This window comes from Lissotriton vulgaris, chromosome 2_1 (assembly GCF_964263255.1).
Source record: "Lissotriton vulgaris chromosome 2_1, aLisVul1.2, whole genome shotgun sequence".
NCBI classification, from domain to species: Eukaryota; Metazoa; Chordata; class Amphibia; order Caudata; family Salamandridae; genus Lissotriton; species Lissotriton vulgaris.
Window position 1 is genome coordinate 943,268,306 of NC_141687.1, and position 14,725 is coordinate 943,283,030.

The 14,725-nt window shown below is 44.6% G+C and overlaps 1 protein-coding gene across 2 annotated transcripts in view; it reads right to left on the reverse strand.

The window, feature by feature from the left end:
• THRAP3 (thyroid hormone receptor associated protein 3) overlaps positions 1 to 14,725 on the reverse strand; it is a 269,684-nt gene that overhangs the window by 14,721 nt on the left and 240,238 nt on the right. The window contains exon 12 of one of the 2 annotated variants that reach the window (XM_086956472.1): positions 908 to 922. The exons of the other annotated variant lie outside the window; for it this stretch is intronic. Coding sequence (XP_086812598.1) covers positions 908 to 922 — 15 coding nt within the window. The remainder of the gene's footprint in view (positions 1 to 907; positions 923 to 14,725) is intronic. 2 annotated transcript variants of the gene reach the window in all.

Genomic DNA, 14,725 nt, shown 5'->3' on the forward strand with positions numbered 1-14,725 from the left:
CGGGGCATCTCTTGAACGGGCTCCGTTCCATCTCCGTCGTCGTAGTTGGGGCCTATGGTGTCGATAGGCAAACGGCCTTCGATGTCCTGTTCGAAGAACTGGATGAAGTTTAGGCACCGAACGAGACAATACCGATGCCCCGAAGGCCTTTTGGCCTTGCGCAAAGAGTTTTATACTGATTCTGAACTCGAGTCAAGAAGTACATCCGAACCCACTGGCGGAAAAAAACAATCTGAGGATGGAATAGATGCCCATGCGCACTGTAGTCCAGGGGAGGAGCCTCCTATCTCGTGATACTTCGAAGACTCTTCCAGGACAACAATGTGCAATCATCCGGACCCAACACTAGGCGGCGATCTATGCACAGATATGAATTCAGCAGCCCACATGCCTCGAACATACACATTTATAGATAAAAACATGAGGGCAAATTACTGGTGTATCCTTGTATGGGAATGATATGCCAGCAAACTGGACAAAAGCAAATTGGGATGGTCCCCAGGTGTGGTGGAGTTCAGTGCACAGTTGCATGATTTTTTTCAAACGTATACATTTACATAGAGACAAACCGGTTACAAAACAAAATACAATCAGTGCATAAGCTTTCGTTCACACAATCTGCACTTTTGGTTGCTTAGTGAACCAAGTATAGAAGTCTTGTTGATAAGAGTAAAGATAATTTAAAAAAAGGAGTATAATTGATTTCCCAGAATTTGCAATTTTTGCATCATTATGCCTCTAACAAGGGAATATTCACTATACATGTTAAGATCACATATTCAAAATATTACCGGGACCCTAGCCTGATCATGGGGAACTATGTAAGCCATCTGAATCTAAAACAGATGCAATGCTGAAGAACATCCCAACTTGTATCAAACTACAACAAATCAATAAAAATACTAACCTCTGGATTCTTTTTCTTTGTAAAACAGCAGTTGAAAGCAGGATTCAGAAAAGGAAAAAAAAAAGCACGGAATAAGTTTACATTAGTCACTAACTGTGGTACAGACCCATCAGCAAACATACATTTTATGATCATCTGGCAGCAAACATCTAATAAAATGTTAATAAATGTAAAGTTGTATTATAATAGATTTATTCAGATTACAAATAACAGGAAGAATCAAATAGTTTAAATACATTAGAACAATACCATTATCTTTTTATTTCCCCCACCCCCAAGAGGATTACATATACTCACCTGTAACAGCAGTTATTTATTACTAGTGTCTACATAAAATTCATAAGGAAAATGCTACTTACCAGTATGCATCTGTTCTTGGCATTTAGGGCTGCAGAACCACACACAATAGCATTAGATCACCATCTGGTGGTGGGCCCGGAAAATTACACTTTGTTATTGTCTTGGAAGTGTCTTTGTCTATTGGGTGGCTCCTCCCTTAGATCGTAGTGCGCATGGGTATCGACTCCATCCTCAGATTGTTTTCGACAGTGGGCAAATGATGGGAGTTTGTATGAATACAGGTAAAGATGTCCATGTGTTGTGTATCTAAATAAGATAATACTGGAAACAGATACAGGTAGCCGGGTGGGCGTGTGTGGTTCTGCAGCCCTACATGCCAAGAACAGATGCATACTGGTAAGTAGCATTTTCCGTTCGAGGCATATGGGCTGCAGACCACACACTATAGCATAGATTACACAGCAGTTTCTCCTTTAGCGGCGACCACCCGTATCTGTTGCAGTAGTTTGAAATAATGTTTTGAGTACAGTCTGGCCCACACCTGCTTGTTTTGCTTGCACATCTACACAGTAGTGTTTTGTAAATGTGTGCAGAGTGGACCATGTAGTTCCTTTACAGAGGTCATCTAATGGTATGTTTTCTAGAAATGCCATAGATGCTCCTAATTTGCAGGTAGAATGCGCTCTAGGAGGAATGGATAGAGTGCGTTTTGCCTTTTGGTAACAAATTTGTATGCACTTAACAATCCATCTTGCAATGCCTGATTTAGAAATAGGATTGCCTTTATGTGGAAGTGAAAAGGACACAAACAGTTGTTTAGTTTTACGAAATGGTTTTGTCCTATCAATGTAGTATAGAAGTGCTCTTTTTACATCTAATGTATGTAGAGCTCTTTCTTCAACTGTTTGCGGTTGGGGGAAAACACTGGCAACTCAATAGATTGGTTGAGGTGAAATGGTGAAATGACCTTTGGTAGAAACTTTGGATTTGTCTTAAGAACCAGTTTATTGGGATGAAGTTGTATAAATGGTTCCTGAATTGTTAATGCCTGAATCTCACTTACCCTCCTCAGTGAGGTAATTACTACTAGAAAGGCCACTTTCCATGTAAGGAACTGTAATTCACACTTAGTAATGGTTCAAAAGGTGGACCCATAAGTCTGGTGAGAACAATATTTAAATTCCATACTGGCGAAGGTGGAATTCTAGGAGGAATTATTCTCGAGTACTTCCATAAACGCTTTGATTGCAGGTACTCTAAACAATGACAAATGTGGTCTGTTTTGGAGATGTGCTGCTATAGCAGCAAAATGTAACCTGATTGAAGAGTATGCTAGATTAGTATTTTGCAGATGTAATAGATAGCAAATGATGTTTTGTATGGAAACATCTAGTGGTTTTATTTGTGCAATACACCACAAACCTCTTCCAATTTGCTGCATAGCATGCTCTAGTGGTAGGACGTCTTGCTTCTTTAATTACAGTCATACAATCAGTGGGTACATTTAGATATCTGAATTCCAAGACCTCAGGAGCCAGATCGCTAGATTGAGCTGCATTGGGTCTGGATGCAATCTCTCTCCATGGTTCTGTGTTAACAGATGTGGTACTACTGAGAGCTCTAGCAGTGTGGTGAACCACGGTTGCCTTGCCCACGTCGGTGCTATGAGAATCAATGTGAGAGAATGTTGCTGCAGCTTGCGTACCACTAATGGAATTAGTGGGAGAGGTGGAAAAGCGTACGCAAATTTGTTCAACCAGTTCATCCATACCGCGTTGCCTTTGGATAATGGGTGTGGGTATCTGGCGGCGAAGCTTGGGCATTTTGAGTTTTGATGTGTGGCAAACAGATCTATGTCTGGTTGACCCCACATTTGAAAGAATGGCAGAAGAACTTTAGGATGAAGTTCCCATTTGTGTATCTATTGTCTTTTACGACTTAACAGATCTGCCACTTGATTGTGAACTCCTGGTAGATGTTCTGCTAGCAGGTAAATGTTTTGAGGAATAGCCCACCTCCATATGCTGTGCGCCAGCTGGGAGAGCTGTAGGAAGTGTGTTCCTCCTTGCTTTTGAATGTAGTACATAGCTGTCATTGTCCGTCCGGATTAGTATAGCTTTGTTGGACAGGTAATGTTGAAACTATTTTAGAGCTAGAAAAATAGTAACTCCAGATGATTTATGTGGAGTAGTTTTTGTTTCATTGTCCATATACCTTGTACTGTGTCTTTATGTAAATGCGCTCCCCATCCTGTGAGGGATGAGTCTGTAGTTCGTATTTGTGGAACAGGCTCTATAAACGGCCGGCCCTTGGAAAGATTTTTGGTGTTCCACCATTGCCGAGAGCGAAATGTACCACCACCAGATCGGTTATTTGTTGCGGGGCCTGATTCCATTGTTTTGCTAAGCATTCTTGTATGGGGCGCATTTGTAGTCTTGCGTTTGGTACGATGAAAATGCAAGATGCCATCATTCCTATTAGTTGCATGAACACTCGAGCTTGTAGCGAGTGTTGTGGCTGGAATTTCTTGATGATTGTGCATATTTTGAATCCTTGTTGAATTGGGATATGCTATTGCTTTGGAAGTATCTATTGTGGCACCTAGATACTGTTGAGAGAGGGACGGTTGGAGATGTGACTTCTTTTGATTTACTGTAAACCCTAATTTGTGCAGCAGACAGATCGTCTGATGCGTGCGTCTCACACATTGGTTGTATGATTTTGATCTTATTAACCAGTCGTCCAGATATGGGAAGACATGGATGTTGTCCCTTCTTAAGTGTGCAGCTACCACTTCTAGACACTTAGTGAACACTCGAGGCGCTGTAGTTACTCCGAATGGGAGTACTTTGAATTGGTAGTGTTTGCCTTCTAGTACAAACCGTAAGTATTTTCTGTGAGATTGGTGAATGGGAATGTGGAAGTAGGCGTCCTTGAGATCTAGAGTGGCAAGGAAGTCTCCCTTTGTTAGCAACGGTAGAACCTGTTGTAATGTGACCATATGAAAGTGGTCTGATTATATGTACAGGTTTAGGGGTCTTAGGTCTAGAATAGGTCTGAGAGGCCCATCCTTTTTGGGGATGAGAAACTAAAGAGTAAATCCCTGTGTTTTGATGCTGTTTTGGGACTGGTTCTATTGCATTCTTTTGCAGTAGAGATTCTACCTCCTCTCTTAATAGTATGAGGTGTTCCTGTGACATGGGACGATGTCTGGGTGGTATTGTTGGAAGAGTGGAAGTGAGCTCCAGGCAATAACCTGACTGAATTATTTGTCTCACCCACATGTCTGTGGTGATGGAGGAACTGTTGTAATCTCCCCCGACAGGAGTGGAATGGTCTGGGGGATTGAAGGGAAGTCACTTATTGGGAGTAGAGGCGTTACAATTGATGTTGCCTCTACCTCTGCCCTTATTGTGGTTTCCTCTATATCCTCGGCTATAATATCCTTTATTGGGTGAGGTTTGGTTGGGAGCTTTGTAAGAAGAGGTGGTGTTATCAGTTTGGAAACTTTTAGAGGTGCCCCTATATGAGGAGCGACGAAAAGAAGGTCTATGGGTTTGCGTTTGTAAGGCACCCATTAATTTTGCTGTATCCGTATCTTTTTTAATCTTTTCTAGTGCAGTATCCACTGCTGGGCCAAAAAGATGCTGTTGGTCAAATGGTTGGTTTAGTATACTGGCTTGTACTTCTGGTTTAAAACCAGAGATGCGTAATCATGCAGGTCTGCGCATCAGTACCCCTGTAGTTATTGATCTAGATGCTGTGTCTGCAGTGTCTAGTGCGCATCTTATGGAGGTATTCGTTATAATCTTGCCCTCTTGTATTAGGTCAGAGGCCCTAGTTTTATATTGCTCTGGCAAGTATTGCATGAGTGACTAACTCATAATGAGCTCTGTCATATCTTGCTAACCGAGCTTGAGTGTTAGCAATCCTCCATATATTTGCAGCTTGTGAAATTGTGCGTTTTCCTGAAGCATCCAGAAGCTTAGACTCTTTATCGGGGGTGGAGCATCCCCTGTTGTCTGCGAGTTAGCTCTCTTTCTCGCATTTGATACTACCATTGAGTCTAGTGGCAACTGACCTTTAATATATGCTGGGTCAGTTGGGCCACCTTATACTTTTTCTCTAGCCTAGGGTTAATTACTCTGGCTCTAACAGGATATTTAAATATTTCTGGTGCGTGTCTCACCACTCCCTTAAGTATTGGTAAAGTGGTAGTGGTTTTGTGTGAGGATAGCAGTGTGTCCATTAGAAAGTCTCCTACTATTGGATCTGTATGTAAGTCCATCCCATGAAAAGTGGCTGCTCTGCGAATGAGCTGTGTGAACCCAATGCTGTCATCAGGAGGAGATGGCCCAGACTGGTATGCCTCATCTTGTGGTGGATCTGGTGCATTATAGTCTTCCCATGGGTTACCCGATATCCCTGCCATATCATCTGGATCGTTAATATCCATTTGATGTTCACTTTCTACCTCCTGTGATTAGATAACCCCATAGTCTTCATGTTGTGGTATGAAACTATGTGTACTGACTGGAGAATGTACAGGGGAGATGTCTACTGTCATTTCTACTTCTGGAGAAGGAATTCTTATAGGGGAAGTCTGAACATCCTTTTTAAGAGGAACAGGTGGTGGCTTGGGATAGTCCATCTTCCTCTTTTCAGGCACTGTGTATATATGTCCAGTCTTTGGATGAATTTTAAGAGTGTTTTGCCTTACATCAGGCTGAAAAAGCTCTTCTGCTGGTAAATCCTTTTTCAGCGCCGTCTAATCCGTTTTAGGGCCGCTAGTCTTGGACTTAACAGTCTCTTGTCTTTGGAACGGGTCTTTTTTCAGTTCCGAAGGCTTTTCTGGTCTTTTCTTTAGATCTATACTTTTCGGACCGAAGCCTTTGTTCCTGTTTGTCTCAATTCATCTGTCTTTGGAGCCGAAACATGTTTAGATATCTGAACTGTTTTTGGGTCCACTTTTTTTAGGAACCGGAGTAGTCTTCGACTCGGAAACTCTGGAAACTTCTCTCGGCGCCGAACTTGGTTTCGGCTCGCCTGGCTTCAGTACCGATGGATGTTTCGGTGCCGGTGTGGACTTTGGCTTTAGTACCTTCTGCTTTTCGGGACAGACAGACTGACTCGAGCCAGAGTCGACTGGAGGCTTTTCAATACTCTTCACTGCCAAGCCTAAAGGCAGGGCGTCGGAAGGTTTTAGTCTGTGTGCACCTGGATCCGAAGGCGGAGGTGGAACCGAAGCCTGTCCCGATATGGGGGGGTGGACAGGGTCAACGTTCTTACTCGCGACCTGTTGACCAGCTGGAAGAAGATAGTCATCTTCGGATCGAATCTCTTCTCCGGAAGCTAAATCCTCTGCTTCGGAAGCGACGTCTTCTTGCTGTTCTTCGGAGTCTATTTCGATTGGCACCTCGATGATGAGGTCTGGTGTCGAGGACAATGACTGCTCCATAGCTCTTCGAGCTAGACGGTCACTGATGGTTTTCTTGAATCTGAATGAAGCGCAGGCCTCACTGTCTCGACTCTCGTGCTCTGGAGACAAGCACAGGTTGCAAACTTCATGAAGGTCAGTATGGGGAAATGTGTGTCCACACTGAGGGCACTTCTTGAAGGGAGTTCTTTCCATGAGCCAAAGGCCCAATGGCGCAGTTGGGCCCGACGAACGCTGGAATCGAGACTTGTATCTTTTCTTCGACGCGGGTAACCGGAATCAGTGTCGATGGTGTAGATTGATTTATGGGTTCGAAAAAGAGATCGGTAACGGGACCGAACGATGAACACATCCGAGCCCGATGGCGGAAAAAAACAATCTGAGGATGGAGTCGATGCCCATGCGCACTACGATCTAAGGGAGGAGTCACCCAACAGACAAAGACTCTTCCAAGACAACAACAAAGTGTAATCATCCGGGCTCACCACCAGATGGTGATCTAATGCTAGAGAGTGTGGTCTGCAGCCCCTATGCCTCGAACAAAGTATCTTGATGCATGTATTATATTCCAGAAGGATTAAAATGGGGAGAAAAAAAATTACACAAAGCAAGTACTAACATTTGCTGTCCCTTTTCTTAATAGTTTAAAAAGACCAAGGAAAATATAGGAAACTATTAAAAAATAATCACACCGTAATCGTGCACATCCAAACCGCTTCCAGCCCCTCCACCTTCTTAAAATATTTGAGTCCTTAGACGAGAAGTGACTAACAAATTAAGATGTTGGCAGTGTGAGAAATTTTACTTGGGACTTTATGACCCCCAAGATCTCTACTCCACAAAATAGAGGCAGACATTATCCTTTATCTGTTGCAAAGGCTATGGGGCGCTCTATTTCTGGGGTCAACCCAGAAAGGGAACAAACCTAACAAGAAGACCAATGAGCGAAGTCTTCCAAAGCACAACACAGCCATCTTATCAGAAAACAGTTCTGCAACAAAGGTCACAATACCAGTGGCAATTTCAACCAACACAAAGTCAGCCCTTAAGGGGCAAAGCCAGAGAAAGGTGGGCAACCTTCTAGAGGAGCAAGATCCTCCAGTGAGTGACTCCACCTACCATATGCACCACCACAAAACATCAGTGGTAGCAGAAGACAGGCCTTCCTACACGAATGGAGGAGGGTCACCTCACACAAATGAATATTTAACATCCAATACAGTTAAAGCATTGAACTGAGAACGAGACCACCAGAGGCCAGACTAGAAACAAAATCCCACATGGAGGAAGAGAAGCTGCCTCCAGCAATAAGTGTAGGAACCGCAAGAAAGAAAGCAAAAAAGCGCCCATAGCAGAAATCAGTCAAGGAAACTACTCAACATTATTCCTCATCCCAAAACGGGACAAGACCCTAAGCCAAACCCTGGACCTCCACTTTCTAAACAAGATGACCACACTGCAAGAGATCATCCCACGACTGTGGGAAAAGGAAAACATGACAACCATAGACCTTAAGGTGGGCGACTGAAATTATGCAAAGATTTTATGCATAATTATAGATTTATCTCATTTGCCACATAATCCATCATTTGCCACACAATCTGCAGATTTCAACACAAAAGAAGTTTGGTTCTAGCGCAAATGGTTCTAAAGTTAAAAATAAATGAATGGATATGTTGCTGCCAGGTGGAAGGCCCTTTGCAAATCTGGGCTGGTCCCCTTTCTGTTCCTTATTGCTACATTTGGGTATTAAACTGGTACTAATGAGGTGCAACCAATGGCCAGACAGTGTTACTAAGTTTGAAAATGACAAAATAACGAAGTAGAACTATTATAAAATACGCTGCATTATTCAATTAACCCTGCCAAAGAATTTGGCCTTCTCCTGACCGCATAATTCCACTGGCCCTGACCTTAACAAAGCCTACCTACACATTCCTATGAACCACAAGAAATAGCTAAAAATGTTGTCAAAGACCACTACTAATTAAGGGTGCTACTTTTTGGAATCAAATCATCACCCAGTGTGCTCACAAAGAGCCTAGCAACAGTTGCAAAGGAAAACAAGGGAACCCTACTCACTAAGGAACCAGGGTGATTAAGTATTTTAAGAAACAATGGTTCCTGTGGCAGATATACTTAATATTCATTAAGGCAGAGAAGGCGAGAATCTCATTTGGCCAGGGTTTTAAATAGATGTCAAAGAGAAAGGAAAACTCATACACTGATTCAGTTGTATCTAGAATTGTATTCCAAAATTCAATTTTTACAAAATATATAGGAAAAAATATTTACAGGTGTGTATAGTGTCCCAAGTGAAACAAGAACCTAAATAATATAAGTGACGTTTTTGTGAAAATATTTACAAGGTTTCAAGCTGTTTTTGTTTTCAAAAGCGACCAATGTTCAATTTTTTTCAATTGCCTAGTATCTATATTATAATAGAATACAGTTTGAATTATTTGCTTTTCCTTTTTTCGTCGACGGCGTTTCGACCCTATTCTGGATGTAGGGTCTCGTCAGGACCTACAGTGTTTGGGACATCTGATTGTAGAATTGCTGATGTGTAGTATAGTGATATATAACCCGTGTAGAAGTAAAAATAATAAGGATACTCACTAGTGTTCCCAGCCGGGTTCCTAAGTAATTAAGTACAGCAGCTTAACCCCTTCGATGCTCATGACGAGCTCAGCTCGTCATGAGGTACACCTATCGTGTGCTCATGACGAGCTGAGCTCGTCATGTAAAAGGGCATTCTGAAAATTTCAGCACAGGAGGGAAATCTGCTTAGCAGCCAAGGTGTTAGGAAAACATCACAGCAGGATTTTGGTGGCTTTTTCCATGCCAAAGCTTCCATCTTGCAGTGAGCATCAGTCAATTAGTGGCCTGATTCCAGGCGAACCGCGTTAACATGCTCCAAAAGAACATATCCATTTACACTCGCGACAGCACATGTGACATTTATGAAGAGACACGTGATTCATTGCTCAACGTGTAGTCTCAAACAGTACAGAGCCCTGGCATGGCTCGGTCTGGCAGGGTAGAGCGTGCACGACTTGAAAAATTGCAATCATTCTGTAAAGGTCTGTGAATGGTTTAGAGGTTTTATTACAGTGCCTCAAACGGGTTACTGCTAGACTCCCTGCGTGTATTTGAATAACATGAAAACCATTCCAAATGAAGTCACGGTCAGGGGTCCTGCATGCTTGTGTTGCACCACAGCCACTCCGACAAGTGACGTCTCAGTAATTTGTTTATAATTAAAGTGAAACACACAATACACTGGTGATAGAAGTTTGACTGCAGCCATTTTAATTATATTTTTCTGTACTTTGTTGTATTCGCATCGCAGATTCAGTGCCTTTCTACTATTTGTCGTGAACTAATACGTGGTTTTAAACATCTGAATTTCCTTGCACGTTTACAGAGCATAGTTTATGTTCAAACTCACAAAAGAATTCTCCACAAAAGAATTCTCCACATGAACTGTAGCAAATAACCATAACAGGACAAGTAAATCTTTATTGCTTGATTAATAAAAATCTTAGAAAACAGCTCCTCAATAAAACACTTAAAGTAAAACACTTATTTATCCCATGCAGTGATATCTCAAAGAACAGCAATATAAAACTTGCATATAATACAAAAGATAAAATTGTTATTATGTGTATTATGTTATGAGCACTATGTCAGCTGGGAGACCATCCTTGTCGGAATTCGCCTCAATTCAGAGGTCTTTGAAATTAGGTAGTAATGAGTTTAAAATTGATCATTCCCAGTGAATAGGAACCAGTAAATAACCAGCAGCCTGGATTGCTAGCCATTTTGTTGAGAGGCTGCCAAGATTAATTTTGTTTTTACTACGTTCATCAAGTGAACAAAGCTGCAAGTTAGCCGGACATCGCCCCCCACGAACGAATAGTTTCTTACCTGTCGGTGTAGTTTTGCAGCTTGAAGATCTTTCTGGATTCACTATGCTGTGCATTATTCCGCGATCTGGTGGTTGGGTCCGGATTCGTACTCTTTTTTCTTTTTTTTTTTTTGTAGCCCAGGTGGACGTCCCACCATTTGGTGCACCTTCGTGACGTCGGCACGCTTCCTGCGGAAGCTCCCACCCTTGGGCGCCATCTTCGGATTCTTTTTTCTTTCCTCTTTTGTGGTGAATCCATGGCTATGTGTATTAAAACTTTCCTTCAACGTAAACTTCTTCACGTATATTTGTCTTGTTAAGCGTTCCCATCTTACTCTAAGTCCTTCCACCTTCTCCAGCCTCATCTTTCTGGCGGAGGTGGATGGGTTCGCTAGTGAATCCAGAAAGATCTTCAAGCTGCAAAACTACACCGACAGGTAAGAAACTATTCGTTTTGCAGCGTGAATCTTTCTGGATTCACTATGCTGTGCATTGATTTCGTAGCGGTTTTGTCACTCATGTGGCGGCTGGGTGGAAGATGAGCGTTGGTTGTTAAAGATATGTTGAAGCACTCTTTTGGCCCACTTGTGCTTCCTTGTTCATCTGCACATCTACGCAATAGTGTTTAGTGAAAGTGTGCACTGAAGCCCATGTTGCCGCCAGGCATATGTCTTGGATGGGCGTGTTTGCCAGGAAGGCGATTGTTGCCCCTTTCTTCCTGGTTGAGTGGGCTCGTGGCCCCTCCATGAGCTCCTCGCCCGCTTGTATGTGGCAGAGCTGTATTGTTTTTGCAATCCATCTCGCTATGGTGTTCTTAGTCACTGGTCTACCTAGGAGACTCCTTGCGAAGGACACAAAGAATTGTTTTGTCTTCCTGTGTTCTTTCGTCCTTTCTATATAGTGCATTACTGCCCGCCTTGCATCCAGAGTGTGGAGCGCCCTCTCCGCATTTGATGTGGGCCTCTGGAAGAAGCTAGGGATCTGGATACTTTGGTTCATGTGGAATTTAGATACTACCTTGGGTCTGTCCTCATCACGACCCTGTCACTGTGTATTTGTATGTACGGTTCTTGCAGCGTTAAGGCTTGTAGTTCGCTCACTCTGCGTAGCGATGTTATTGCTACCAGAAAAGCTGTCTTCATTGTCAGTATTTGTAGTGACGCTTTATGGATGGGTTCAAACGGCGGCTTCATGAGTTCCGTCAGTACCACGTTCAAGTTCCATGCCGGCGGCGGCATCCTCTTGGGTGGCGCTATTCTCTTTGCTCCATCCAAGAACCTTTTCACTACTCTGGAAGTGAAGAAACTTCTCCCCGTTTCTCCCCTTGTGTATGCCACAATCGCTGCCAGGTGAACCCTCAGCGAGGACGAGCTTAGTTTGGCTTTGATCAGGTACGTGAGGTATCTGAGTACTGTAGACTCTCTAGTCAGTTTTTTCTCCAGGTTTTTCTTATGGCACCACTGCGTGAACCTCTTCCATTTCTCCCCATAGCACTTCCGTGTACTGGGTCTCCTTGCTTCTCTCAGCACCCGAAGTGTGCTCTCTGGCAGTTTTAGATGAGCAAACTCTAAGTCCTCAGGAGCCACGCTGACAGGCAGAGGCTTTCTGGTTCTGGGTGTAGAACTTGTCCCCCTTCCATGGAGAGAAGGTCTCTTCTCTTTGGGAACTTGTGTGCTCTGCCCTGCGCCATCTCCATAATCTGGGAGTACCAGGTCTGCCTCGCCCATTGGGGAGCCACCAGGATGAGTGTCATGTTGCTCGACCTGCACTTGTTCAGGACTCTGGGGATCAGTGGCGTCGGTGGAAAAGCGTAGGCAAATGTCTTTGACCAGCTTATCCATAGGGCATTCCCATGGGACATTGGTTCCTGTTCCCTCGATGCAAAGTGTTGGCATTTTGCATTCCGGCGTGTTGCAAACAGGTCTATTGTTGGTGTGCCCCACCTCCTGAACAGGTTCTCTGTCTCTTGGTTGTTCAGTTCCCATTCGTGGGACACTGATGCTTGCCTGCTGAGCCAATCCGCTTCCACATCGTCCTTCCCTGGCAGGTGTATGGCCAGCAGGTCTATCCTGAGTGGGATCGCCTATCTCCATATTTCTTGAGCCAAGCTCGACAGAGGGAATGACTGAGTCCCCCCTTGCTTGTTGATGTAAAACATCGTCGTGGTGTTGTCTGTCTGTATCAACACCTTTTTGTTGTAAAGGTGCTTTTGGAAGGCCTTGAGGGCCAGCAACACTGTTTTCAGTTCCAGGTAGTTGATGTGCTTGACCGCATCTCCTTGGTTCCACAGACCCCTGACTCTGAGCCTGTTCATGTGTGCGCCCCATCCTTTCTGGGATGCGTCTGTGGTGATGGTCACAGTTGGGTCCGGTGGCGTTAGAGGCTTCCCCATCGTTATATTCTCCTTCGTCCACCATGTCATCTCCTCCTGCACATTGTGCGTAACAACCACTAGATCTTCCCAACTTCCTTCTGCTTGTGACCATTGTTGTTGCAGCCACTCCTGTAGTGGTCTCATCTTTAGGCGAACATTGGGGACCAGGTGGATGCATGACGCCATCATCCCCAAGATCTTGCTCACCGTCCTCACTGTCAGAACTTGCCCCTTCTGGTAGTGACGTTTCTCCCTCAGCAGGCTGAGTGTTCTCTTCTCGCTGGGTGTCACTCTGCATTCGACAGTGTTGATCAGGGCTCCCAGGAAGATTTTTACTTGTTCTGGGTCCATGGAGCACTTCCTCCAGTGGATGGAGAAGCCCAGGTTCGTGAGCGTTCTTGTGACCTGTTCTGCGTGGGCTTTGCACCTCGTGTAAGAGCTTGCTTTCACGAGCCAGTCGTCGAGGTAGGGGTACACGTGCATACCCTCCCTTCGCAGGTGTGCGGCCACCGCCGCAAGGCATTTGGTAAAAACCCTTGGTGCTGACTTGAGCCCGAAAGCCAGGGTCGTGAACTGATAGTGGTCTTTGTTCACCTTGAATCTTAACAAGTGTTTGTGTTTCCTGTTCATGGGGATGTGCAGGTATGCGTCCTTTAGGTCTATTGTGGACAAGTAGTCCCCGGGCCTTATTTGCGGGATGACCTCTTGCAGGGAAGTCATCTTGAACTTTTGAGTTTTTACGTAGGTGTTCAGGAAGCGTAGGTCCAAGATGGGTCTTAGGCTTTCGTCCGCCTTTGGTACTAGGAAGTAGTTTGAGTACACTCCCTTGTTCCGTTCTCTTTGTGGGACAGGCTCTATGGCCTCTTTGAGGAGCAGTTCTTGAGCTTCCTCCTGGAGCAGGCGCAGTTCTCTGCCCTTGTGACCCCTTCTCTTTGGCCTCCTGCTTGGTGGGTATCTTTCCAACTCTATGCAGTATCGTGTTGTATAATGTTTAGTATCCACTTGTATGTGGTTATTTTTCTCCACTCGTGTAGGAAAAATCTCAATCTTCCCCCTACTGGTGTTGTGTGTTCTCTTGAGCCGTGTCCGTGTGAGCCTCTCCTTAGCTGTAGGTGCTCTCCCCCCGGAGGCTTTGGGTGGGTGAGCGCCTCCCTCTTCTTGGAGTCATTTTTGGGGGGGTTGATCACCACCTCTCCGTCTTTGGCCCCGTCCGTTTCCTCTCCCTCGAAAGGACTGGCCCCTATTCTGGGAGCTCCAAATCTGTCTCTGTTGACCCTGTTGCCATTGGTTGTCCCCTTGTTGACCATGGTGGTGCGACTGATGCGAATGCGATTGCTGGTTTCCACCTCTACCATTTGGTCTCCTCGTGGGGGTGCCTCTCCGCATCCCCCTGAATTGTAGGGCTCCCATTGATTTGGCTGTCTCATTGTCTTTCTTCAGCTGGGCCAGTTTGTCATCCACCACTGTTCCGAACAGCGTCTCCCCATTGAAGGGGGTGTTCAGGATGTTGTTCTGTACTTCTGCCTTGAACCCCGATATTCTGAGCCAGGCCTGCCTTCTCTCAGTGATACCTATGGCCATCAGTCTGCTTGATGTTTCTGCCCCGTCTAGGGCAGTCTTCAGGCATGCGTTTGCTATGTCCTTTCCCCCGTCGACGAGGTGGGCTGCCCTCTGCCTGTACTCCTCAGGCATGTGTTTCAGCAACTGGCTCATCTCATCCCAGTGCTGGTATTGGTGTCTATTCAGGAGTGCGTTGGAGTTTGCCATCCTCCAATGCATTCCTTTCTATTTTCCTTC